Source organism: Ixodes scapularis, unplaced genomic scaffold (assembly GCF_016920785.2).
Source record: "Ixodes scapularis isolate PalLabHiFi unplaced genomic scaffold, ASM1692078v2 PGA_scaffold9__187_contigs__length_104089568, whole genome shotgun sequence".
Classification (NCBI taxonomy): domain Eukaryota; kingdom Metazoa; phylum Arthropoda; class Arachnida; order Ixodida; family Ixodidae; genus Ixodes; species Ixodes scapularis.
Window position 1 is genome coordinate 70,526,045 of NW_024609884.1, and position 27,526 is coordinate 70,553,570.

A 27,526-nucleotide genomic window follows, 5' to 3' on the forward strand; every position below is an offset into this window, starting at 1 on the left:
ACCTTGAAGGAGGTGCAAAATGCGGCACAGGTATTTTTTGTTTCTGGATGAGGCTCAAAGTACACGAATGAATAATTCTAAGAGATTGGTGGAAATAGGGAGTTTCAAGGTGCTGAGTGTGTTTACTGAGCCAAAAATGGCGACATTCACGAGAAAAGTTTCCTGAAACATAAAGTGAAACTGCGAAAATGGGGTGCGCGTTCGGGTTGGGGTCAAAACTCCCATGACGGGGCAAAATCTGCGGTTTTTACCGCCCACTTCATCGTGGCAGCAGGACTGCAGTCAAAAGAAAGATTGAGTGCATTCTGAATGTCGCCGTAACAATAATATCACGTGCATTGCCCATTCAGTTACGAAGAGTCTCAAATTTCGACTCTAACATGCTGAAATTACATATTTGAATACATACAAGGCAAACATTTCTTTAGAGCAATAAACGAAACTTAAACTTCTTTCAATCTGTCCGAATGAAGAACAGTCTAACTGTACGTAAGGTAGCAGTAGCACAAGACTACCAAACCGCAACCTGTCTTTCGATTTAAAACGCAATCCATTTCTCTTTTTGGGGAGAGGCGGGAAAGTTGTGTGTGTGTGTGTGTCTGTGTGTGTGTGTGTGTGTGGGGGGGGGGGGGGGGCTAGGGGAGGGAGTTGCGAGCCGCACTTTTAACACGCGAAGAGCCGCAGCTTGGCCACCCTCGTGATATATCATGCTCGGCTAAATCAAGCACCCTCGATTTCATGAATTGAAGGTGACGTAAAAAGAACCAACATCTTTTCCCCTTTCAGCTCTAATGCTTTCGAAGACGTTCGCTTTTTCTGGTGTGCCGAAGCCATAGAGATCATACATACTAACTCTAGAGGAAAAGGTCCGCCATTTTCCCATGCATTCTGGCTGCCGCAAGCGGCGGAGTATGCAGGCAGACCCTCGGGGTCCCACCATGGTTACCAACTGCCTTCGATTTCACAAATATATCATCAGAGCAGTGTCATGAACTTCAACAATCCACAAACTTACCGGTAGAAAGATATTCGCGTTCCTTTCGAAGCTTTCGTTTGGCATAGCATGCAGATGTACGGCCTCCCGTCAACACTAAACTAAACCAGATAACCAACTTCGGTTATCTGGTTCAGTTTCGTATTTCCGGGCGCGGCCACCCGCGCCCGGAAATACGAAACCGCGCAACTACCAAATTTTCGAGATATCGACAGAAGGGAATTAAATGCAGCGTAATGAGTATGCTGCTTTTTATAAACTTTAGAATAGCTCAGAATTTAGTTTGCAACGTTAAATTATCACTATTTATATTGCTGAGAGTTTTCAGTCTTCGTGATTACCATTGCGACTGTCATCCTTCAGCTGGCAACATTGGTTTCTTTCTCTCGTGTTCTGTCGCTCTCCTTCGCGATCTTTCACTCGGGACCCAGGATGTCGGCGCACGGGATTTGCCACTCCTCCTCACCCACCTTTACCCCCTGGCCGAACCTGCGCAGTGCCGCCATGAGAGCTTCGGGTTTGGCTCTGCACAGGGTGTGTAGACTGACTTAGAGCACTATATAGCTCCTTCGGAGCAGAGTAGCGCAATCTAGAACGCCGTCTCTCGGCGACTAGCGGCGAACGCCCGGAGGTTCCAACTGCGGTCAGAAATGCATGGAGAACGTGAGAAAATCGTTGTTTCTTCAGTATTGTGGGGATGTATGGAATTAAAATTGTTTTTTGACATAATAATGAAACATTTTAGAATAATTTGCGCTAAGTTTTGTGCCACACAAGGACGTAACTTTTTTAAAAAAATTGCCCGAGCGACATCATGCAGCAGACGACACGGCAACGTCACACCATTCACGTGACCCGCTCCGGCCAACCCGAAAAACCCATCTCCGCTGCGAGCAAAAATCGTCTGCTTCAAACGCCATTGCGTTGGAAATTGCCTTCACAAAATTTGCACACGCATCCGATATTATGAAAACTTTGATAAACTGTTTAGTGTTTTACTAACTTCACAACAGACTAGTTTCGAAAAGTGTGAACTCGCCGTTAATTTTTTAATCAGCCGTGTTGTGTCGATCTCCATGTATTCTCCCATAGGGCGGGCCGCCTCCTGGAACCCTGCGCACCACGTGACTCGCGCCGAGCCGCTCTGTCGGCCATGTTGTCGGCAAAACACGGGGTTCAAAGGATTGCGCTACTCTGCTCCGTAGGAGCTATATAGTGCTCTAGACTGACTTTCGGAAAAGGTCTACTAAAAGGCCACTTAAAAGTTGTTGTTTTTTTTGCTTTTTTGGGGAAGTTGGGGCACGCGCGTTAAAAAATAAATTTTACGCGAAAAAAAAAAAAAAAATGGAGCCATATTGACGGCGCGAGGCGCGATTTAGTCGGCAGTCACGGCAGTCACCTCCTTTCCACTCGTTTTCTCTCGGTATTTCGAACGCGTGGAGGAGACGTGGATCGGCGATCGGCTTGACAATCACGTTGAGGTGGAGAGAGTGCATGACCATCTCGTTGAGGTGAAGAGTTCATGAACATTCCGTGACGTCATGGACTTTGCGCACAGAATTTGAAATAAATATCGCGCCGTCAACAAAAAAAAATTTTCTTCGGGTAAAATTAATTTTTTTTTTACACGCGTGTCCCAACCAGACGTTTGAAACGCTGCAGAACGCTCTTCAAACTTTAAAAAAAAAAATATATTTAGAAGTTTTGCCATAGTCAAAAGAGGCCGCGCGAGAAATGCTGCTTTGCGAGGGAAACAGTTTGTTGTAACGCAGCTTTAACACGCATTTCTCTAAGCAAAAAAAAAAAAAAAAAAAAAAAAAATCTTCGACATAATTTGGCGAGACCACTCGGCATAACCACCCTTACAAAAACAATAAATAATAAGGAAGAACCTGCCGCATTATTGCATCCGGTAGTTTCACTGGCCGTGCTTGACCAACTGCTGCCTGGCCCGTTTCCAGCCAGACCCGAAGCAAAATTATGACACGGAATACGCCTCCGTAGAAACAAATGCCCTTCTCTCGAGCCGAGCGCCCAGCGCGCTGCCAGAAAGGGGCGGCGGAGAAAAGCTCACCGGAGAAAAGCTCACCGGAGAAAAGCTCACCGGAGATAAGCTCACCGGAGAAAAGCTCACCGCAAAACCGGCAGATGCGGAGAAAAGCTCACCGATTTTTTAAACTTAACTTAACGGATTCGGCGTCAAACGTGGCAATTTAGCACAATTCGCATTCGTCACTTCATTAAAAATATTTTTTTTTTGTAATATTCTTGAAGTTTATTGGGCATATTTACTAGTAAACGTGGATGTCCGTGGAAGAAAGAAGCCTCTATATCCTACTGTCTTATTATACTGCAATTAAATGCAAAGGTGCAAGCCAGCTTAACTGGTGAGCGACCGAAAAAATCCGCCTGGTCCCGGGTTCGATACCCGGACCAGGCGGATTTTTTCGGTCGCTCACCAGTCACCTAGCTGTTGTTCGGAGATTTATGTTTGTCCTTTGTCCCCCTTGTTCCCCTTCTCCAGGGATTAATTTCGTCATCGTACTGTCTGTTTTATCCTTTTTTCAAAGGTTAACAAAAGCTTCAAAGAGAATTTAAGGCACCGCATTGTTGGGCATGCACTTTCGGATTTCCGGCATTCACACTTTTTATTTTTAGGTTTTAGGCAGACATTATTAAATTTTGGAACTTTTTCCTCTTCGTCAAGTTCATAAAGTTTTCAGTTAGGCTTTCGTTGCCCTAGAGAATAAGCCGCAGAAAACGTTCGCCCGCAATTATTAATTTGGGAGCAATATACCCAATAAGCTTACCAATACTACAAAAATTGACTGTTTCGTTATTACAAAGCTGAGAAATTTTAATGAAAATAAATGTATATATGTAACGTATTATCCAACAGCCTCCGTATAAAAACTAAAAAGAAGAAAAAATCGGTGAGCTTTTCTCCGCATCCGCCGGTTTCGCGGTGAGCTTTTCTCCGGTGAGCTTATCTCCGGTGAGCTTTTCTCCGGTGAGCTTTTCTCCGGTGAGCTTTTCTCCGGGATTCGCCAGAAAGAGATGGAGACACGTACCGAGAAGAAAGAAATCGCGTCCTAGATTGCCGCCTTAATCACGAAAACAGCACGAGACGCATTGCGCTAAAACAAAAACTGAAAAAAAAAAAAAAATAAAAGAATGATTGCGCAATATCGCTTATGGCAACGCGAGTGTAAGATGGCAAAAACAAGGCAGAACTAAAACAAAACGCGAACGCACAGATCATGTGGAATCAGACATGTACGCGTTACCCCCAAAAACTAACTAAATACTGTTACTCGTTACTCACTCAAAAAGTAACTAAGTACGTTACTCGTTACCGATTCTCACAAGGAACGCGTGAGTTACCTCAAAAGTAACGAGTTACTTTTCACGTTACTTTGACAACCGAATACACAACTGTTTTTGTTTCATGGTTTATTGTTTTCTTCTCAGTAGTCGTTGCACTAAGCAGTAGCTGCGCCTCGAAGTTTTCATCGGTTATGTTTCCCCGCTTCCCTAAAAACATCTCCGGCGACGCTGAAGAGTCGTTCTACCGACGCGCTCGAAGGAACGGCAGTGTTGTGCTTCAGGAAGAGCTGGTGAATCTTCGGGAACTGCGCCTTCATTGAGGACAGCGGGTAGTGGGTTCTGTGCCTTCCCGTGTTCGCAACCTCCGGGTTTACATTCGGTCCGTACCCGGTTCTAGAAGGTTCAACAACCAACGAACCTTATTGTGTTCGCCGGGTGAAGGACATTCCCAGCTGTCGAGTTCAGTGCACCAACGTTTATCGCTGGACCACGTGCGCTGGACACGTCACTTGAACTGTTCGACTGACGTGTTCAGCGATTTACGTTGTTTTAGTTCTCGCAATAGACGCGTACTCGGGTTCGAATAAAAACAAGGCCGTTTAGGCGGTGTTGTACGCGTTACTCCTTAGAAGTAACGAGACATCGTCACTCGTTACTTGGCCTTAAAAGTAACTACATACGTTACTCGTTATACTAGGTAGAAGTAACTCGTTACTTGTAAAGGCCCTGTCACACTGAGGCAACAGTTGGACAACTCTATCCGGCAACACGGGGAAGTCGTGTTGCCGGCGACCCTGTCACATCAAGGCAACAACAACAGTCGGGCAACATGCTGCTGCCGCCCGGCAACCGTGTTGCCCGATCTGTTGTCCGACAACCCTGTCCAAAGCCGCCTGCACCGCGCTGACGGCGGGGGCAGCGGGGGTAGCGGGGGCAACACGGGGAACACTCTGCCTCTGCCATCTTGATTGTTTACCTTCGTTCGTGTGCGGCGCGGAATCGCTGCAAATGTGACTACTAAGTGCTAGTGCGCTCGAGAGGCCGGGAGTTACCACGGTACGACATCAACCAGTGACTGTGATTAGAAAACTTGACACGGGGAGTATTTTCCGCTCTTTATTTTATCGAAATGTTCTTCATTGGCTGACAAAGGAGATAGCCATAACGGAGGAAAGTGACATCGCTGATATATGTTCGGGATTTACGCCACCGTATGAAGTGTTTCTGTCCGGTTCTTTCATGCAATTCCTATTTCTACTGTAAAATTAAGTTAGCACCGGCAGTACCCCAAAACGTCTTTTGTAGCGCGGTGTTGAGCCGAACTGACAGTGCTTCAAAACTGCGATACCGACACGATCGGCCTTCATAACAATGGGTGGAATAAATATTTTTCAACTCTGTCTACTTGATCGCTTCATTCCCCCAAAACGTCATGGGAATTTCGAAAACAAATCAGGTGTCTGGTAGCGGCTGTTTCCAAGTTCCAAGAATCAACAATCATGATCAGAGTGGTCGTTTTATGCTTCGATTTTTTATTCTTTGGTTTTCTGGATCATTTTTATTATACTTTATTAGCGGGTGAGTAGGCATGCCATTTTATTTCCCTATCAGTAATGTGAGCTGGTCTCTCGGCAGTTCTAATTTCAAAACCAGGCTGAACGTTCACGGCCGTGGCTGTGACCATTTCGAAAATCGCTTTCCGTAACTACGCAGCAGGGTTGCCAGGTAGTTTCTAGCTGAAACCGCCAAAAGCCAGACGGCGTAGCCCAAAAGTAGCCAAATACAAGAAATTTATGTAGCCCAAGGGCAGCCATATTCTGCAGAGCCCAAAAAATTGCGCGCTTGAATGTGGGAGCTCAATTCGAAGACACTGCGTCTGCATATCTAGGGTTTAGGAGTAGCTTGCAAGATCTACATCTTGAAATGTATTGAACGTTTTATTTCAAACACAAAAGTACAAAAATTTTCCACACGCGTTTTTGAAGTCGCATAGTTATGAAGCACACGCTCGTGCCCGGCTTTTCCGCCTCATACATGATTTCCGTGTTAAAACGGGCAAAACTTCTTCAGTAGGGTTGATGTCCTTACAGAACTCGTTCTTCCCAAGGAAAGCACACTTTACATAGAGGACGCATTGAAGAGTTGGAAAGAACAGGTTCTACCTTAGGACTGACTTTGTGAGAGACACGTGACTGAATACTCTCTCCACGGCGGCATTCGACATGCGCAGTGTCTGGAGCGCGATGGCAAGCTCGGATAGCAACGGAAACAGGGCTGCTCCTGCGCATTGATCTTGGCCATGTTCGGAATATTCATTGTCCCGAATTTGTTGTCTTTTGTTATGGCTCATTGTGCTTTAAGAAACTTTCATGTTTCGTGGAAAAGCCTCCTTCGTTATATCCGGTACAGCACGCGTTATCGGGCGACATAAAATTCTGCAGGATGTCTTGAGTTGCATTTAGTATCATTTTCGCTCGGATGGTGTGCTTCCTGTAGGAGGATGGTGGGAAACTCGAGGAACGAAGAGACACAAGTAGTATGCAGAAAGAACTTGGGAGCATAAAATAAGCCACGATTACCACAAAAGTGATGTCGTCGGAGCTGAACTGTCACGGTAACTCACTTGAGCTAATAGGTTTTGGCACCACGCTCACGAATCTTCACGCAAAAAATCCATAAAAGAGGGAATTCAGAAAGGGTGGACTGTCGCCTTGCGTCCATGCTGAAGTATCTTTTGTGCAACTACTCTAAGCAAAGCAAAAAAAAAAAAAAAAAAAAAAATATATGTGCCGCGTTAGGATTTGAAATAGCCCAAAAATAGCCACATAGCCAACCGCCAAATTTCGACGCCAAATGCATGACAAGGTAGCCCAATTTGGCTATTAATAGCCCAACCTGGCAACCCTGCTACGCAGCAAAAACACTAAACGAAAATATTTTAGCTGCACGCCAGCCCTAATTATTGTTAAATAACGTTTTCCAAGTAAGACTTTATTGAAAGGGGACTAGCTCTGCCATCGAAGCTATCTATGTTGTCGTGTTGCCGGCCCGAAATTCGCTCAGCCAGCGATCAGGGCAACACACGTTGTCCAACACAAGTTGCTGCTGTTTTTGTTGCCGAAAGCTGTCATACCGAGGCAACATTTTAGTTGTCCTCCATGTTGTCGTGCTGTTGCCGCGATGTGACAGGTTTGTCGGACAACACGGGGAGCGAGCAACAAGTTGCCCGACTGTTGGACAACCTGTTGTGTTGATGTTGCTGTCGTGTTGCCTCAGTGTGACAGGGCCTTAACGCATTACGTACATGTCTGTGGAATATGTTGGCGTAAGCGTTTCTAAACCCAAGTGCAAAAAAAAATATATATATATATATTTTTAAAAACAAAATATTGTTGATGTATACAAGTTTAGGTGAGATTGAAATGAATATACGGTCATTTCTAACTCTTAGGCTTTCAAACTTAATTGCTATAGTAAGCCAAAAGGAGGAATCCGAGGGCCTCTCTCCCTGAAGCTATGCCGAAACCAATTAACCTGCCTACCCTTCTCTCTCTTTCTCTTCCATACTGAAGTTGATACGGTAGATACCACTTTGTCCCATTGTTGTGCCCCGAAAGATGGTCATACCAATACGTCACCAAGCACGCGCCTCGGAAATAAAACACAAAGAAAAGCACAGCAACGCCACAGAAGCCTGCGGGAGCTCTCAAGGTCAAAGCGGACGTGCTTCAGAAATAAAACACAAAGAAAAGCACAGCAACGCGGATGCTTCGTCACGGAAGCCGCGGTGAAGCCGGCGGGGTTCGCCGCGCCTGCGCAGTGGGAGAGGGTGATGTCACCGCCGGGGCGCCGTGGGGAAAAGGAAGACGTGGCGCGCTGCTTGTAGGAATCCGCTGTGTGTAAGAGTGCTTTCGCATTCCTACACATAAGCAGTTTTAAGCAGTCTTGGGTAAGTTACTTTTAAAAAGTAACTCGTTACAGTTACTTTCAGGAAAAAGTACCGAAATTACCATTACAGTTACCGCAACAAAAGAGTAACTCGTTATAGTTACTTTTAAAAAGTAACGACGTTACTTTTCAGTTACTTTTCTATACCAAAAATATAGAAAAACTAGAAAACGCCCTCACAACGTTTTATTGCATAAAATTAAAAAAAAGTACGCTTTTTACTTCATATTGTAACTCAGCAGCCGTTGCTTCTCGAAGTTAGTGTTTGAAAGTTTCCACGCCGGAGTAGGGGTACAAATCAAAATACGAAACATGCGCAGTGCCCTCCACGTGTATTGTTGTTTCACGGTTGATTCACCCGATTAAAAAACGTTTGCACAGAAAACCAAAACCAAAAAAAAAAAAAAACACAACATAGATAGTGCTTCAAGAAAGTAAGATGTAAGTGTTCAGTCACAAAGCACAAGTGTGTGCGTAAAGATAACTAGATATTTTTTCATAACATCTACACGTGGCTATATTCGGGTCGTGACTCGCGAGAAAGAACGTATTCACAACTTTGTGCAAGGCCAACTTGACACTCGAAATGTCGGAATAGACGATTTGGAAAGTGCAAGGAATGGCTAAATTGCACCCCCCCCCCCCCCCCCCACTCCCTCATTCAGTAATATATTATTTATAAAACACTGGAAAGTAACGACAAAAGTAACGTCGTTACTTTCATAGTTACCTTAAAAAAAGCAATAGAACTACAGTTACAAGTTACAGTTTTAAAAAGTAACTAGTTACAGTTACAAGTTACCAAAAAAAGTAATGAAATTACAGTAACGCGTTACTACCCAAGACTGGTTTTAGGTGTCTCTGTCGAATATTTTTTTTTCCCTTTTTGATTTTTCCTCTCCTAGCACGGAGCCTGTCTTGGGTGCAGATGAAACTTGAAAACAATATGTTGGTTGGAAATGTCAAAGATATGATGGTCTATTTTTTTCCAGAGGGTCAGGTATGGACAGCAAATTATATTTTAAATATGCACTTTGAGTTACTACTGCCTTCCGCCCTCTGAAAATATGTGAAATACTGCTTAACAAGAATGCAGCTAAAAAATTAAAAATAAAAATCGCACATACAGACAAGCACACACCGATTAGATCCTCTAAGTACTTGTGTGGAGGGGTTCTAGGCAAAGGTGTCCAGATACTCCTCTTCCATTATTATCCTTTTGACTTCCCCGTCCTGCTCCTGTTATCGCATCTCTCTCGATGGGACTTTGACGTGCCTTTGGCCATCGGGGGGACAGACCTTTCTGTAGTCGTCCCCATGCTTCGGGCAGCAGGTGTAGGAAGACGTCGCCCAGCAAGCCCCCGACAGCAAAACTGAGCAGGAGCTTGAGTGTCCGGCTGCCTTCTGCAAACACACGCATTCCTTGAGTTATAAATGCACTCAAGCCGAGCTCAGCTTCTTTCTGCGAGAGCGTGTTTGTTTAGGTATGGAGCACGCGACCCCGTGTCCGAGGAAGACCGGTGCACACGCGGTCACACTTGAGACGGCCGTCCTTATCAGGTGCCCAATGGAGAAAGAGGGTGCTACAATCAGAAAACGGCAGAGATAGGGAAGATGCTAAGCGGCTGCCGCCTTCAAAGAGAAACGATCGCGCTTCCCGACTAAACAGCGTCGTTCACAAACTCTTGAGCTAATCTTGAGCTACGATAACAAGCTATTAGATCGAGCCGCCACGGGGATATGTCATGATGGTCCAAAAACCGTCCGTCTCAACCCCCCCCCCCCCCCCCCCCCCCCCCCCCCCCCACACACACACACAAACAAACAAACAAAAAAAACAATACATAACCAGCTCGGAGACAGGCAGACAGGCTGCACCCAGAATTTGCATCCCTACAAATTCCGGGTGCGCGAACGCGCTCCGAGGATGCCGCCAATCGGGGGGGGGGGGGGGGGGGGGGGGGGGGATACATACTTCGATTCTGTTTCCAGTTGAGTCCAGCGTCCACGGGAACCAGCACAAGCGGGAAGATTCCGCTAAGTCCCACGACGCAAGCAGCGGCAATGGAGAGGATCCACGTCTGGTAGCTGGTGGCGGACGTGCATCGAGCATCGTCGGACGTTGAGCCGAAGGACTGCCACACCCGCGGAGAAGCTCCCGACGAAACGTTGGCGGGCGCTCGGTCGCACAACACTTGGACCAGGCTCACGGCGGTGAGGCTGAGCCGCAACAGTTGAGCACACGACGGCATGACAGACCACGTCGACGAGCAGCAGCGCGCTCAGACGTGGCTCGATCGACTATTCACTTTCGTCGAACCCATCGCGTCTTCTATTCCACCGGGCTGCCGATATACACGAGCGTTATCGTCATCTGCGCTGAGCGTATCTCTTCTTGTAGTGAAGTAGGCACGGTAAGACGACAGGAAAAAGCTCACCGAAGATGCTCGGGACCGAGGCAGATAGCGCGGAACCTTGAGTGGGACCCCCACAGCTGCCCTTCTCTTACGTCGGGCGCAGAGCGCACACCGCCAACGCCGCCGGCGCCGCTGTCGCGGCGCCTGGGGATAACCGAGCTGAGGAGCGGAGAGAGTAGGTACTCGCTGATGCCTCGGATCTCGGATGGCACTGGTTATGGGGAACCACCGCGCGACCGCGCTGCATCAGACGTTTTTCCAAAAACACGGCGCTATTCTCCATTTATGGCACACAACCATTCGTACAGATGGTCATTTCTTTTCCTTGTGTTTTGGTCAACTGCCAAATTTCAACCTCTTTAATTTCTTGTCTGAATTTACCATTCTTTTGGCTGTACGAGTGGCGTTGGTCACTTGGCCACTTGGCCAACTTGGTCACCCTTCCACGGCGTGTTAGTTCATTTTCAGGTGACGGGAAAGGTGGAGCCAGGGAGGTATGTGGCTTGTGCGAGCCGCGGCTTTTACCTTTTATTGTTTTCACTTGTCACTGTATCAACTGTATGACTGTAGTGTATACCACAGCCACCAGATGACGCAAGTGGCGTGATTAGATTTTAGATTTACGTTGGCAACATGATCATGCTTCTCTGTCATGCTTGTATATATCCACCGGTCATTCAAATTTTAAAAATGCAAACATTTTTCGGCCCACCGCTTGTAGGCTTGCTGTCGGGCATAGCGCCGAAGCGCTCAAGTTTCGCTAGGGAGGCTCAAGTGAGGGTGGGTGCAACTGCTAGATCGGCGATCACGGGACATGGACGCCCTTTAATTGCTAAATTTTGCTGGGAGTCTATGGGGCAAAGGGTCGTTTTCTTTCCTAACTCGGGTCATAACAGCCCATTAAGGTGCTTGAATAATTTACACAAGGTATAAATGATTACTTTTCCATAGCCACCAGTTTTGTTGCGATAGGTTAAGTATTTTTTTAACGCGAAAAATGGTAAATTTCGCCATCTTGGACGTTGCTGCTTGTCTGGCAACTTTGCTTTCTCCGCTCGACGTTTGCAATTCTCGGAGCGAGAAGGAAGCGAGAGAGGCTGCGCCAAGGCGCTCGTTGCTTGCAATGGGAGGCGAGAGGAGGAAAGGCGCATGGAGCAACAGAGCTGCAACAGAGCGGGCGCCTGCTCTCGTGCAGGCAACACTGGCACATATCCTTTCTCGAATCCTCTCCCTCAGGCGCCGCCATTAAATTGCAAACGCTCTCCAGGTTTTGAGTTGCGCCCACCCTCACTACAGCCTCCCTAAGTTTCGCCGCCAACTACAGCGCCATTCCAGCCCCTGGTGGGACGCTAACGTCCGAGTGGTTCGCGTTTTCCTTCCCGCCTCGACGCGGGGGTGGAGATCGCAGCAGGCGGAAATTTGTTTCCAAAAGCTGTCGAGGACATTGTTCTCCCCGCCTGCTCGGGCAGGCGGGGAGAGCAATGTACTCGACAGCTTTTGGCAGTCGAGTACATTGTTCTCTCAGTTCGCCCACAAAAATTATTACCGCTTTCTTTAAATTATTATTGTTTATTAAATAGAGTGGTGGAAGCGCACGCTCACCAGCAGCGTTGAGGTTATTACATGTGGTCGATGCTGCTTTGACTGCACATCTCACAAGGCCAAAAAGCCCAGCCGGCCCCTGCTGTGCTCAAACCTGGCACCGCTCCAAAAAAAAAAAAAAAAAAAGAATGTCCGGGGTATATATAAATACGCAGCCTAAATTTGGAGGGTAGCGCCGGGCCCGCACCGAGGCGGCAGCGCAGAGAGGCAAGATGTGGGCAGTTACGCAGGACGTGTCTTCAGCGGCCATCGCCAATCTCAAGGAGACGAGCCACGGAGGGTCTTTCCACGGCAGGCTCACAGTGGTACGCTGCTCTGACCGACCACGAGCATGTCCTCACTGAGCCTCCCCTCACTGCGCCTCCTTTCTTCTCGCGCAGACGATCGACAAACTGCCAGACAAAGTGCTCCTTCTGGTGTTTTCCTACTTGCCCCAGCGCGAAGTTGGTCGCCTGGCCCGGGTGTGCCGGAAATGGCGCACCGTGTCCGCGGACTCCCGCCTCTGGACGCACGTGTCCTTGAGACCCGAGGTGTCCGGCCTGCACGTGTCCAGCATCGAGAAGCTGCTAGCTCTCATTTCGGTGCGCTTCGGTCCCTCGCTGCGCTACATAGAGCTCCCGATCGAGCTCATTACGCACACCGTGCTTCACGAACTTGGCAACAAGTGCCCCAACCTGAGCCACATGCTGCTGGATTTTTCCACGGCCATGCAGCTGCACGACTTCAATGACCTCCACACGTTCCCGACTAAGCTGCGTGTCATGTGCATCTGTCTGTCCGAGGTGATTTTTATGGAGGGCTTCATGCGCAAGATTTATAACTTCATAAATGGCATTGAAGTACTGCACCTGATAGGTGAGTGAGCTGTCATTTTCATCTCAGTCCATTTCATGGGCCCCCTCTGGTACTTCAACAGGCACTTACGAGAAAGTTGAGGAGGAGGAGGAGGAGATATACGAGGTGATCAACATCCACAAACTTAAAAGTGCAGTACCCAACCTTCGGTGTGTCAACATGTATGGCATTGCATTTGTGGATGACACCCACGTTGAAGCTTTCAGTAGCAACTGCATCCAGTTGGAATGCCTGTCGCTCAATTACTGTGCAAAGGTGACGGGCTCCACACTCAAACTACTGTTTCAGCGGTGTAAGAAGCTACGAACCCTGCTCATGCAACAAACAGGCAAGTAGCCTCCTTCATGTTGCATAATGCATGCTTTCAGACTCCTCTCCATTTAGGGCTCAAGGCCGAGCATGTCATGGCTGTCGACTGGGAAAATACCAGTGTTCAGGAGCTCGATATAACAGCTACCGAGCTCTCGACAGAATGCCTCAGCGACTTGCTATGTAGGCTACCAGCCCTACATTACCTAAGTGCAGGACAGCAAGATGGCTTCACCGATCAGGTATGGACATGTTCATTGATTTGCAACTGCAGTCTTTTAATATTCCTCTGTGCATGCAGGTACTTAAAGACTGGATGGAAAAGGGAAACATCAAGAACCTCATCGCCTTAGACCTGGACTGCAACGAGAATGTGTCTGAAGATGCACTTCTAAAGTTCATTAAGGTTCAGGGAGCAATGCTGCAGGGATTGGTATTGTCAGGAATCCCTCATCTCTGTGAGCAGTTTTGGGGCACCACACTTCCCATTATAAAGAAGATTAGGTAAGTGGGTCGTTGATGCAGTCATATTTTGATTATAAGTAGGGCTCCGTGTTTTCGGATTTAAAACACCCACCGGTAAAATTTTTGTCAATAGAATTTATTTGATAATCTCCGAATTGTTATGTGCCCATGCCCCCCCCCCCCCCCAGCAAAAAAAGAAAAAGTTATTTTTTTACATTTTGAGGAACGCAGGATCAATGGTCGTGGGAAAATGACACCATAATTATCTTTCAAGCTTCGGACCGTTGTCAAAAGGGGGTCTTACGGCTTGTCTCGTCAAGGTTGGTTCGACGAAACAGGTCATTGTACCATTCGTGTCACGACAAAAGCCACTCTTTTGGTTTCCAGTTTGGGCCATGGCATTTGGGATTTAGAGAAAGGAGAGGGTATGTTTCTGTAACAGTGTAAGCTATGGACCATAGAGATTGTATAAAATAGGGAAGAGGGCAGTTGAAACTTCTCTGTTACATCCTTAACCACTCCACCTCGCGTGGCTGCGGGATAGATTGATGGGATGACTATGAGCTTTCTCGCGGTTACCTCCAGCAGTTTATTGATTTTAAGGTATCTACGTTTATCGAAGCCACACTTGTGTGCGACTTTTGGGACAAATTAGTATTGCCAATGACACCAACGCCAAATTCAACTGAAGAAATCTTAATTGATACAAGCGCGTTTTATTTTTTATCTGGCATATGTTTGCATCCGGTTATTATTTATTTTTTTCTTAGGAGAAACTTTAAAATTAATCTCCGAATTTCGGAGAATTGGGGATCAAACAAATATAAACTCTGATAAGCTCTGAATCTTTGGCAAAAAATAAACTTCGAAAAACACCCTTCGAATTTGACGAAAAATAAACTCCGAAAACACGGAACCCTAATTATAAGCCTCAGGGCTCTAATAATATTTATTGCTGTGTTTGTAGGATCTTGGTTGCAGGTATGGCCACTGGCTGCTGCAAGAAGATTCACCAAAAAATTCACATTGACTCCATGTTGGATGCCATTGCTAACAACTGCCCAGAAATTGAACGACTCGAGATTGGTTGGGACAGTGAGACCCTGCGGTTCAGCGATCGAAGCAGCAAGGCCATCGATACAGTCAGAGTCAAGTGTTTGCGATTGCGCTGTCTGGTTCTTTGCGACGGGAAGTACTTTGAACTGGTCAAGTCAAACTTTGATCGGGCAGACAGGCATACCCTGGTTCGCTCCACTACCAATTGCAGAGTTTCACTGGTATATCTCCTTTCTTGCTATAAAGACCTGGTGTTTAACTAATGCATGCTCCTAAACTTGCCAATGTCCATGTTTGCAACAGAAACAAACCTGCAGCATGTAAACTGGTTACTGCGATTTATACATTAATCTGTAAAGCAGCGAGACCAGTTGAAGTAGTTCAGTAAATTAAATGCTGTCTAAAACCTGCATGCCCTATAAGAAGGTTTACACCTACATATGCGAGAGGCCCCGACGTTTTGTGCAATATCCTTGAAAAAAAAGAATTTGGAATGTACTCATATTAGAAGCATTTATGGCTCATGCTGCCATAATAGAAGTGCCACAAGCTACATGGAATATTATGCAGGACCTGTGAAAGTATCTTAGCTTAGTAACCTAGTCACTAGCAAAGTGCAACTCCACCTAGATCATTGAAGCAGGACATACGGCTTTCTACCCACGGAGACCTACCAGCTTCTGTGGAAGATTCCAACACAATTCCCCAAGATAACAAAACATATTTTAAGGTTTGTCTGGAAACACAGTTTTTGCTAATGAAATAGCAAATAAAACAACATTTAAAAACCACTCTTGCATCATGAACCATTTTTAATTGTTTACCGGCAAAAAAAGTAACACACTAAGAATTAACGAGCCTCATACTTCCTTTTCCTTCAGCTGTATCCGTGCACTTCTTTTACTCGTCCTTTATTTTTTTGCACTGTTTCCACTTTTGAAGATGATCAACCAACTCGCCACACTTACTGCCTTGTTAAACTACGTTCCTTTTCCTTGACATAGTTCCATGTTCTACGATCAAATTGTTGTGCCAAATGAAGTTATTTTATAGTTTGTATGTAATGTATTTGTCAAATAGCCCTTACAAAGTGTAGCAGTTCTACTTTTCCTTTCATCATTTACAAACATTCTGGCCCAAGTATTGCCAAACCCAGGTCTACTTGGTAATTTTATAGACCTTAAACATTTATTCTGAGTATAAAAAAAATTATTCAATGCTTTTTGCAAACTTTATTTCATTCAGTCTAACAAGAAAACATGAATGCATTGATTATGCCTAATTAAAAGGAATTATTAAGACATGCACAGAAAACATTAGTCACCGACGGGACAAGAGCGACCGGGGGTTCAAGTTGTCCTACCTTGGATAACTCTTGGGCGTCTCGTGAGCCTCGAGCGTGCAGGCGCAACCAAGAAGAACCAAAGGCAACGCTGAAGGCCAGAGATTTGAAAGAGATGCCCTGGGTCATTCTCTCCTTGTCAGTGACTAGAGCTATGGTGACCATGTAACAATGTTAACACCGATTGGCCAATGTACCCTGAACCATGCGCTCTTCAAAATGTTGCCACGCAAGACCATCCTGAACATACAGGCACAAGGCACTTTTCAATGCAACGAGTTGAATTAATCTCAGTTGGTAGTTTCCAGAGGCCTGCGAGGCCAGGTGTTAATATTCAGCAAGTCTTGAGTCTGCTGGTCTAGCAGGTTCAGCTGTCTCAATACTGGCTCCAGGAAGATGCCCATCCACTCTGCCACTGTGTATGAATCATAAACTTCACTTAGTGCGTCGCCCAAAAATCTTTGCAAGTGATTTGCTGTGCCCAAAAGCTCACTTAAGTTTCGAGTGGCATCACGTACGTGGTCGGGACTTCCAAATAAGTGCCGAATATTGTAGCTACCGAGCCAGCCCACATAATTAGAGTTCTTCTCCATGATCTGCTTCTGCCTAAGAAGTCCCGTCAGCTGCTGCACTCCAGTGAGCACCTTGGCTCCAGGAAAGCGGCAAAATAGGAAGTGAGCGTCCGTGTGACCAAACACAGGGATGGGCCTGTTGCAGCCAAGCAGCGCCTTGATTGAATGCAACTCGGGAGTATCCAGGCGTCCACGTTGGAGGTAAACCAGGTTGGCCGCCAAAGAGGGTATGCTTGCAGGAAACAGCTCGCAGAGGGTGGCAAAGTGGTCGTACCGCTGCCAGCCAGTCAGTGCAATACCACGCAGTGGCCAACTCTGCCCGTGGTCCTCCAGGGCCCTGAGCCACGAGTGGTGATTCTTCAGGTGATATCCGATGTCTGGCAGGAGTTGCTTGGCACCTGTTGCACCCTTGAAAGCACTTGCCACCCACACGCCTCCAAACTGGGAATATTTGTCCCATATCTTGGCATCGAGGTCCTTGCTGATGTTGGGGGTGTAGCTCCAGACCATGAGGTCCACGAGCTGGGATGCATTCCAGCGGCGTACACTGTCTGGCTCCATGCCACGCAGCATGTCGTCCCACATAATTGGACGCACCCCCGCACGCACAACGTGCTGGGCCACACTTTTCACATGGTCGAGAAAGAGAGTGTCCCGAGACGTGCCCGGCAGCTGGAGCCTTTCCTCGCAGCGTGGACACCGGCCCAGGGAGTAGACTTCATCGCACCCAATATGCACATACTCTGTATCTGGGTGCAGGCTGAGCACTTGGTCAAGCATGGTTTTCACCAGGCCAAGGGAACTGTTGAGGGATGGGCACAGCGCTTGTGGGCTGTCGCTCAGCTCTCGCAATTCTATGAACTCGTGCAGCTTGAGGGCAAACTCTAGGTGGCCGAAGGTTTGCACCAGTGGCACTACCTTCAAGTTGTTTTTATGTGCAACAGACAATATGTGAGCAAGTTCACTGCGGTTGTAAGCATTCTTTGCAGACAGGGCCTTCAATGCTCCCCAGTAAGGAAACATGTCTTCATATTCCATAAGCACGCCAGTGGCCCCAAGCTTCCGTAAGAGCGGAAATGCTGCGTCGTAGAAGTCTGCCTTGGGAGGTGCGCCTTTCAGATCAAAATGTACCAATACTTGCTTCAAGGGCACTGGTGTCAGGCGGATTTTATCTTGCAATCGCTCAATACGTGAAATGCCTGGTGTCGTAGCCAATGCCGAGCGAGAATCTTCCAGTGTCTGCCCAGGCATCTGTCCTGCCTTAGGGCTCGGCTGTGACACAACACTGACTTGTTTAATAACTGGAGATAATTGCACAGAAAGACTGTTAGTAGCCCTATAGAAAAAAAAGAGGGACCCAATTGCCCCACACAGAATGAGTAGTTTCCACACACGAGTCTTCGGAGTTGGCATGGTGACGTAGACGAGTGTTCGCGCACACCACATTATGGGTCATCCTGAAAACAATGAGAACAGCCACTTCAGGATGTGCCATAGTTGAGAGAAAAATGGGAAAGTGCAGTGTGCACACATGCGAAATACGGTATACTGAATCTTTGACGTAGCACAGCACATAAGAACGAATTCTGATACCACGAAACATATATAGCAGCTGATCACATTACCGTCGACGAAGACGCAATTAAATTAACAAGGTGCGTTATCGGAGGAATCGAGCTCCGACGTCGAAACATCAAAGTTCAACCGCATCCCTATTCGGCTGCCGTTAATCCCTTTCAAAAATATTTCCCACGCAATAACACAGCCGCTAATAATCCTCAACACATAAATCCCCCCCCCCTAAATATATGCGAAGTGACAACGGCAAGTTAAGTGGCCTTCGCAGTGTTCGCGGCCACGAGTATTTTAAAAGACACAGACCGTTCTTGTTTTTCTTTCCTTTTCTTTTCTTTTTCATAGAGCAAAGAGAGTTGACCATTCACCATCGTTGGCCTGCCTCTGCTCACTCGATGTTGCACATCGTGGTTAAAGGCAAATGCGCCCAAGTCTTGCCAAGGATGACTGCGCCGTCGACATTTGCGAAGAAACACCCGGACGGAGGCGACAGAGGTAGAGGAGAAAATAGGAAAGGGGAAAGGGGAAGTCAAGTGGGGCATTGACGATCGGGGGATCGGTGTCGCGAACTTTTGTCGAACCCAACGGTCGAACCTGAGGCACCTGAGTCACCTGAGTCCTGAGGTCTACTGGTTCGGCGAAACCTGGGACAAGGCAGGCCTCCGACCGTTTGGTAAAGTTCGACGAAGTTCGACTTACGGATAGCGTTGGCCGTCTTCTCTATAAAAAATAAAAATAAATAAAAAAAAGACAATTTTAATGAAGATATAATTTATAAAGTAGTTCTTTTTAAATATTTTATACAACGATTGGCAATGCTTACACAATATAAAAGGCAGGGTGTATACTTTTAATGCTTTATTTAAACCCAAGAAACATTGCCTTGGTCCTCCGGCAGGTAACGTCAGTACGTGTTCAAATTATAAAAGAAAAAGAAAAAAAAGATAAGAAAGCAGTGGCGTCATGGTGCCGTCTCAGACTGGTGTGTTTACCGCGTCCAAAACAGTGGTCCCTCAATTTCCGCTTGGTGACGTCATAAAAGTGTCATGTTGTCGGCGGTCCCGGTCCTGGCGGTGTTCTAGCAGCGGTGGTGGATGTAGCAGACGCCTGTTCTGATGCAGGTCGCTCTCTGGTGTGACAGCCCACAGAAGCATCAGCAGCCAGAAGTTGGGACGACTGGGGACGACATGACGACAGCGACACTCACGTTCGCTCGTGCTTTTCGCCAGCATTTCTACGACCAACCGCCAGGATCGCAACATCCAACAGTATGACACTTCGGTTTCTGTGACGTCATTTGTTGCCACTTCGGGACCACTTTTGATGTATGGGCGGGATAGGACGCTAAACAGACCTGTTGGAGACGAGTTCCTGGCACCGCGGCAAGGCGTGGCGGCCGTGGCGGCCACTGGCGGCCATGAGATAAAACTTGCAGGTTGTTGAACTACGCGCAGATCTCGTCAGCTTTAGAGAAATAACTCCTGGTACCAGGGGGGGTAAAGGTGGGTGAGGAGGAGTGGCAAATCCCGTGCGCCGACACCCGGGGTCCCTAGAGCACTATATAGCTCCTACGGAGCAGAGTAGCGCAATCCTTTGAACCCCGTGTTTTGCCGACAACATGGCCGACAGAGCGGCTCGGCGTGAGTCACGTGGTGCTCAGGGTTCCAGGAGGCGGCCCGCCCTATGGGAGAATACATGGGGATCGACACAACACGGCTGATTAAAAAATGAACGGCGAGTTCACACTTTTCAAAACTAGTCTGTCGTGAAGTTAGTAAAGCACTAAACCATTTATCAAAGTTTTAATAATATCGGATGCGTGTGCAAATTTTGAGAAGGCAATTTCCAAGGCAATGGCGTTTGAAGCAGACGATTTTTGCTCGCAGCGGAGATGGGCTTTTCGGGTTGGCCGGAGCGGGTCACGTGAATGGTGTGACGTCGCCGTGTCGTCTGCTGCATGATGCCGCTCAGGCAATTTTTAAAAAAAAGTCACGTCCTTGCGGGGCACAAAACTTAGCACAAGTTATTCTAAAATGTTCCATTATTATGTCAAAAATAATTGCCATTCCGTACAACCCCACAATACTGAAGAAACAACGATTTTCTCACGTTCTCCATGCATTTCTGACCACAGTTGGAACCTCCGGGCGTTCGCCGCTAGTCGCCGAGAGGCGGCGTTCTAGATTGCGCTACTCCAGAGCCGTTTATACTGCGCTACTCTGCTCCGAAGGAGCTATATAGTGCTCTAGGGGTCCCGAGCACAGATCAGTGGTCCCGAGACAAGCGTTTCGGGGCAGTAAAACTGGAAACGCCGATTGGCTGAAAAAAAATGACGTCACTTCCGGTTTTGTTATTTTGTTGATTTTTAGATAACGTTTTAAAGTAAATATATATAAAAAGGTACTTTTCTTGTTTTTGTTTGTTTTTACTTTTTTTTTTTTATTTTCCTTGCTTGATTCTTTAATTTTGGCTGGTACGGTTCCGTTCTGTTCCGCCTTGGCGCCCTTGGCCGCGGGGGCAATGTTTTTGTTTTCGTTCTACGTTCAGGTGTTGGGTGGCGACGTATTAACCGTCGATAACCAGCTGAAGCAGCTCAAGTTCTCGAGTGGAACGAGGTTGACCGTGCGCAGTGGCAGCCGTTGACAACAAAAACAATGTATGCACTCAGCTTCGCCGGATGAGTGCCGGCGTCGATCGCGAACCGCCAGAGCCGCCAAATACCTCTCGTACATCTCCAAGAACACCAAGAACAGGAGGTATTCATAAAGAGTAAAGCTATACGCACTCCGGAGTGCACTTCGGACGGAAATGGCTATACGCACTCCGCTTTTCTCGTATAAAAAGAGTGGACACAACGGGTTTCCTAAGCGGTGCCATGGCATAGGGGTTAGGGTGTCCGCTTCATACGCAAGTGGACGCGGGTTCGATCCGCGGTGGGCCTACTTTTTTTTTTTTTTTCTCAAACATTTTATTTTGTCGAGGCATTTGGCGATATTTACATTTCCTTTTTTTGCGATGAACAGTAGAAACACAAAAAAAAAAAAAAAACAATTGAATGTTGTCGAGAAACTTCGCAGAACTAAATGGTATCGGACTCCCTTTCCGGAGGTGCGATCGGGGACAGCGGGGCTTGGATTGCCGGCTGGACGCCGCGAAGCGGCGTGTACTGGTTACGCTTTGTAATTAGCAGCCGATACTGTCGCCGCGAAGCGGCGTGAACGCAGGCGGGGGGGCTGTGTTAACGAGCGCCCCAGTGATTCACGCGCCGTTCGAAAAGGGTGGCCCGAGCGGCATGATCTCTCGGAGGAGTGCGTATAGCCATTTCCGCGCGAAGCGCACTCCGGAGTGCGTATAGCTTTACTCTTCATAAAGGTGAGTGTTCACCGCACTTTAGTGCTTCAGTTCCGTTTGGAGTCGTTTGACATAATTTAGTCCGGTGCGTCCGGGAACAAAGGCGCTACCAGAAATGGCGGGAATGGTCGGTCGGTGCTGAATGCTGATGCCATCCAAGCGGATTTGAATTGGGTTTCGTGCGCTCAATGTGTCGTTTTGTTTCTTGAGCTGCCTTTACCAACCGCTCGCCCGAAATCGTTCGGTAGAACATGCGGACGTGACGGCTAGCAGAGCCCTCCGCAAAGGCTTAGGAGCGCGCTCACAATTTTGGAAGCTTCCGTATGACCGCAAGTGCTCAACAAGTCGCTATAGCAATGATTGCATGCCATCGACACAGACTTCGATCCAGTTTTTCAACGAGACAGGAAGGCCCAACGAAGCAAGCGTAGAATCTGATGCTTCGCCTGTCACTGTCTGCGCGGGAACACGCCGAGAGGCGCTTAAACGAGCTGCCAGGGCGTAATTAAAAAAAAAAAAAAAATCTAACGCAGGTCTGAACCACGCGAGGATCATCTCGAAGCATGGTAGCCTCAACAGACGCTTGCCGCCACACGCGAGGAGAAAGCAGGAGGCCCGAAGTTTGAATGTGAAGGTAAAACGTGCTTTAATAATAATGATCTTTATCTGCACGTTCCTTTGTATGACTAAGGTGATCGTGCTGAGACACAATATAGCAGCGATTGCTCTCGAACAAAGGACAGGACAGCAGAAAGGCAATGAGAGGCAGGGAGTTAACTGACCTCTCTGTTGTAAAACATTTTTCAGAGGAGGTGCGAAGAGCTGGCCCTCACTTTTTCAAGGCAGTCGCAGAACACTACGAGCCCCGAATCACTGCCGCGGCTGACTCACGCGGATGCTGTGCTGCACCCTGCACTGCACATGGTTCGAAGCACACTTCAGGGGACCAGTGCATGCCCCTGATGCATCGTCGCGGTATGTTTTGTACTGCTTTTCCTAGCGGTGCACTGAGCAGTCCAATCTTGAAGGGAGAACGCGAGTGCGTAGCCAGTGCTCCATGCAGCGAGGACCGCAAGCACCCGCGGAAGCTTGGAGCACACGCAGTGACGCCAGCAGCCGTGCACGCTGGCGTCGTCTGCTACTGTACCGTCCTTTCGTTCGGTGCGCAGAAAAAAAAAAGGAGTGACCGCTCTGTTAAAAGTCTGATGGTGAAGGCATCCTTTACAGAAGCACTGTATGGCTCTCTGCACGCTAGAATGGGGGCTGTCGTTGATGCTCGCAGAGGCGTCGCCCACAACTAAGCAGACGACCAAAGTCCTGAGCAGGTGACTAATCGTTTCATTGTTCTTTGGTAGGGAAAGGTAGATAATGTGCTTCTACTCCCAGCTTTGTTTTTTTTTTTTTTTTTATCACCATTTAGTATGTTACCATCAAAACAGCATCCTGGTGTTCACATAAATATGTGTAAACAATACCTATCGTCAAATATGTGACTCAAAGAGCCAACTGCGGCCGAGGATATCTTTTAAGTGTTCTTTTTCTCACAAAGATCCCTGGCATTGACTTTTTAGCCACATACCTTGAGTCCACAAAAACAATGTGCTTCAGCTAAATGGTATTCACACAAAATACATCCTGACAAGCTGCTTTCACTCTCGAGCCTCGAAGAAATTTTGCAGTTTGATTTGAACTATGTTGCAGGTTAAGGAGGTAGGGTCAGGGAAAAGAAGGTGGGAGAGGAGGAAGCGGGCACAATGCTGGTCAAACCCTCTCCCTTCGCCGGCGTTGCATCCATCTCCTCCTCTCCCACCTTCCTTTTTCTTCCCCTACCTTCTTGAGTTGTCACCGACCATATAAAAGGCATGCATTGATATCACTTGTTTGTTTTGTGGCCATGGCGCCAGCAAGGTTTGAGAAACGTATCCTGCTTCACAGGAATTCAGCACTCAACATGGAGAAACTATTGGCAGTGCTGCTGTAATGTCTTTGTCCTCGTCTTTTGCAGCCATCTAAAAAAGAGAAATATAATACTAGGAACACAGAGCAACGTCACGCGCCAGTACATAGTGTACTACGAAGGGCAGGTAAATTGACTGCGGAACACGATTTTCTCAATGTCCTCACGGTTCTTTCGGCCAAGTACATACAGATAAGACGATTACCATTAGAAATGTTGAACGCCAATCCGAAATGTTTTTTGGTGGTGTGCCGAGCAAAAGGACATTGCTGCAACAGAAAACATGTGCCATCCTCCGCCTTTGGTGCTTCTGTGTCTGTGCCGAGCTTCCGCAGCCACCAACAGTCAACGCTGCATGGACTGCCCGCCATGCTTTCATGCGTTCCATGTATGATTGGCACGGCATGTGGATGTGTCATGCAAGTGACATCAGCGCTGTTGGCAGTGCCATGCTGGTTGAGCTTTGCTAGGCTCTGACCATTGACAAGCTGTTTTATGCAATAATCGCTCTTGGAAGTCCCCAAACTGTTTTTAGCAATTCAAGTGTCAGATTTTTTTTAGCTATGGTTATACAGGTTTTCTTTTTTTAACATTTACAGATTTCAAAGAAAAAGTGAAAGTTATGACAGTTATAAGTTATACGGCCAGGCGGACATTAGATTCATGGAAGAATGCAGCTAAAAGTCCGTGTAGATCATGTGTATCATGCTTCTCTGCAGCGCAGCTACATACTTGCGTAGGACCACCCCCATGAAGTGGGGTGGGGGGGCTGCATGCGTGTGTTGGGTAGCCCCTCTTGGTTTTACAACTCTACCCTGTTGTAAAATTTTAGATTTTAATGCGAACAAGTTGATAACAAAAAAGTACTTGGTCAACATTGATCTTACAACTCGAGATGTAAAAGGAACAAAAATAGAGAACAGCAAAATGTGGAAGAAGACATCTCGCTTCTTTCATTTTCATTTCATTAAGTGACATTGGTCGGCGACTGTAAGACTTTTAATCACAATAGTTATACACCACAGGTCCCGGGGATCATGGCATCGATGAGCTCGCTTTCGCCTTGTCCAAGGTAGCAGCGGAACACTACGGGCAGGCCCGGAGTCACCGCACCGGCTGGCTCACGGGCGTCGTCCTGTACTCTGCACGGCACTGCGTGTGGCTTAACCAGCCAAGCAGAGGGTCACTGCATGACCTTTATGAGGCGTCGCTAGCCATTGTAAGTATATTTTGGACCCTCGTGTCAGGGGATGTACTTTTGTGTTCTACAACAGAACATGTTTGGTGGCGGTTCAGTCTTGCCAATTCAGCCATTTCGAAACATAATTTTGTGGCGACTTGGCTTAGGTTTTCTGGCTCGGCCGTCTTTTGCACCAGTGTCTAGGCTCGGCGTAAGCCTCTTTGTTCTTTATTGTCAAGGCTAGTGTAATTTCTGCTACGCCGTCGAAGCAACTTCTGCATGCGAACAAGATGCAAGACGAAGCTACATGCTCGTGCACAGTGCATGACCACATGTGAAAACTAATAGAGAGTTTGTTTCGCTGCAATCGTGCCCATGCGCACCCACTTGCAACATGAAGTGAGTTTGTTTCGCCGCCGGCACTCCACACGTGCATGCGCTCGCTGCGCCCTGAGAATTAAGTGTGTACCTGAATGCACTCCCGTCATGCATCACTTAGGCAGGGAACAAGAGCAGATGACTGGTTTGTCCACCATGCGGGACAGTAGAACTGCAGAAAAAGTGAACTTTCTGCTAAAAAAATGACGTCCCACGAGCAACAAAATCGGACACGAGCTTGAATTGTGTGTCTGCTATTCTATAAAGCAAGCAATCCACAACCTGTGCTTAACTTGCAAGTTTTCAGTCATTTTTTTGCTGTACAGACGTCCATATACACCGGTGGATAAAGAAAGGTTCAGAACGAACATCAGCCACCGCGAGATATCTCTCACCATCCGTGCGGGGCTAAAGAGTTGGGACGTTAGTTGACAAAGCTTGCCCGGCAGAAACCTGCGACACGTCCAGTCGGGAGCCGAGAAAGCTAAACTGTTTTTACCCGAGGCTTGGATAAAATCACAGTGTTTAAAAAGGAGCCATGGAATTTATTTTGGGTGGGATAAATTAATTTAGATTCGTATTTTGCTAATACAGTTGAACCTTTCAAGAACGAAATTCTCGCGGCAACGAAGAAATCTGGCGGCCCCAGCGAACGTCCATAGGGTTCAATGCATTTGCACCCTCTCAACAGCAAAGAGTTTTAAAAAGCAGTCCCGCATTAACGAAAGTTTGAGGTAGTGATCTGCCATAGAGTTATTCAATGTGTCTACCAAGTTGGCATTTTCAAATTCCCTGAGTTTTTCAGGTTTCCTCTGAGTACTTTTGTGAAATTCCCTGAGTGACACAGAACTTTGTTTTAGGTCAAGATGGGCGGACACCATGTCGCCACATGCTGTCACTCTCTAAAAAGTATGTCATAAAATAAAATAACAACACAATACAGTTTTGATGATAGCGAGTAACTTTTATTAGATTTAAAAAGAAAACAGAACGAAGTGGTTAGTAAAATTGATAGCGAATAAAGTATAAAAAAAGGTAAACTGAGGTTTACGTGACCCCCCCCCAGGTCTGGTCATGTGACCTCGGGGGGGGGGGGGTGTCGAGACCTGACGGCGACGCCGCTCAAGCCGGAAACGGGAGCAATAACAGGGAAAGGAAAGGGTAAACAAACATAAGGCGTTCAAAGTGCGATTGCTCAACCCTTGTTGTCAAAACACTCCACCTAACAAAATCTTTTTTTTTTTCTTTTTTTTTTTTTTTATTTTGGGGCTAAGGAGTCGCACAGTGACAGCGGTGTTTGCACGCGACTGTTCCAACAGCGGGCACTCCCTGCCCTCCCCACGCGCGCAGGTGCCCTTCCCCTTGCTTTTGCCATCCTCCACTTCTTTTGTTTTTATTGGTTGCTTTTTTTATTTTTTATACAATTGCTTTTTCGCTGCGCATCCCCGCGTGCGCGTATGCTGGGTTGGCGGTCTGCCAGCCTTGCAACCCGAGCTGTGTGCTCCCTGCCGGCGCAATCCAACCTATAGGGAGAAGCGAAGAACGGCCTTCGTTCGCTACATCGAGTGTCCCCTCCATGGGAGTTATGGACATTCGATACAGAAAAACAATGCAATTTTCTAGGGGATGTTTGGACTGTTTCATATAAACAATAATTCGAAATACGGGTGTGATATAACCGGGTTCGACAGTATGTTTGGCCGTCTCCCTTAATTTCCAGATACCTTCGTTCGTTTGGCACGTATATCCCCGATGCTAGAAAGCGCCGACGTTGTGTTCGCGCTGAGAGTGTCCGACAGTGCACATAAATACACGTGCGAAGCCGTTTTTGCACCGTTTTTTTTTTCCCCATAGAAATGCATTACCGGAAGTCAATTTTCGACTTTTTGCTGTCTGCTTCAACTTGCGTCGGCACACTAGCACCACTTGAACCTCTAGCGTACATTACAATAACCCTACGCGATCTGCAACATTTTTTCGTCAAATGAGCCAGTTTGGAACCGAGAATTGTGAAAAATGGAGCAGTACACTCGTCCGACAAGTTGGGCACATACGTTTCCGACAAGCATCGGCGCGGCCATTGCTGTTTACATTCGGTCAAATAATGATGACAATGGCAACTAGATGCTTTTTTTTGGGGGTTGGTGAAAACAGCGTTTTGCTAGCCCATCTGTTGGCAACTACCTAGGTACGTGACG

General features: G+C 47.1%; 3 protein-coding genes and 1 long non-coding RNA gene across 6 annotated transcripts in view; 2 read left to right on the forward strand and 2 right to left on the reverse strand.

Annotated features, from left to right (window-relative positions):
* LOC8031451 (zinc transporter ZIP13) overlaps positions 1–11,235 on the reverse strand; it is a 29,031-nt gene extending 17,796 nt beyond the window's left edge. The window contains exons 1-2 of one of the 2 annotated variants that reach the window (XM_029970008.4): positions 10,245–11,235; positions 9,569–9,673 (exon numbers count right to left, since the gene is read on the reverse strand). In XM_029970008.4, the coding sequence (XP_029825868.1) occupies positions 9,569–9,673; positions 10,245–10,521 (382 nt within the window). In that variant the 5' untranslated portion in view covers positions 10,522–11,235. The remainder of the gene's footprint in view (positions 1–9,568; positions 9,674–10,244) is intronic. The other variant, XM_040500601.1, reaches the window with a different exon arrangement.
* An 813-nt stretch (positions 11,236–12,048) lies between these two features.
* Positions 12,049–15,764, forward strand: LOC8031449 (F-box/LRR-repeat protein 4). The gene is made up of 6 exons (XM_029969992.4): positions 12,049–12,593; positions 12,669–13,143; positions 13,205–13,471; positions 13,528–13,694; positions 13,754–13,956; positions 14,885–15,764. Exons 1-6 carry the CDS (start codon positions 12,501–12,503, stop codon positions 15,234–15,236), a joined length of 1,557 nt encoding a protein of 518 aa, XP_029825852.1. The 5' UTR covers positions 12,049–12,500; the 3' UTR covers positions 15,237–15,764.
* A 421-nt stretch (positions 15,765–16,185) lies between these two features.
* On the reverse strand, positions 16,186–19,165 carry LOC8031457 (hexosaminidase D). Of its 2 annotated transcripts, none has more exons than XM_002405694.4 (2): positions 18,831–19,165; positions 16,186–18,344 (listed from the first exon to the last, which is right to left on the reverse strand). In XM_002405694.4, exon 2 carries the CDS (start codon positions 18,331–18,333, stop codon positions 16,606–16,608), a length of 1,728 nt encoding a protein of 575 aa, XP_002405738.2. In that variant the 5' UTR covers positions 18,334–18,344; positions 18,831–19,165; the 3' UTR covers positions 16,186–16,605. The 2 variants fall into 2 exon arrangements, with proteins under 2 accessions (XP_002405738.2, XP_040356531.1); XM_040500597.2 differs by having other exon boundaries at positions 18,769–19,088.
* Positions 19,166–22,344: 3,179 nt separating this feature from the next.
* On the forward strand, positions 22,345–26,572 carry LOC115316195. Its single transcript, XR_005715252.3, has 3 exons — positions 22,345–22,447; positions 22,621–22,788; positions 24,796–26,572. It is a non-coding gene; the product is annotated as an uncharacterized LOC115316195 (long non-coding RNA).
* The last annotated feature ends 954 nt before the right edge of the window (positions 26,573–27,526 follow it).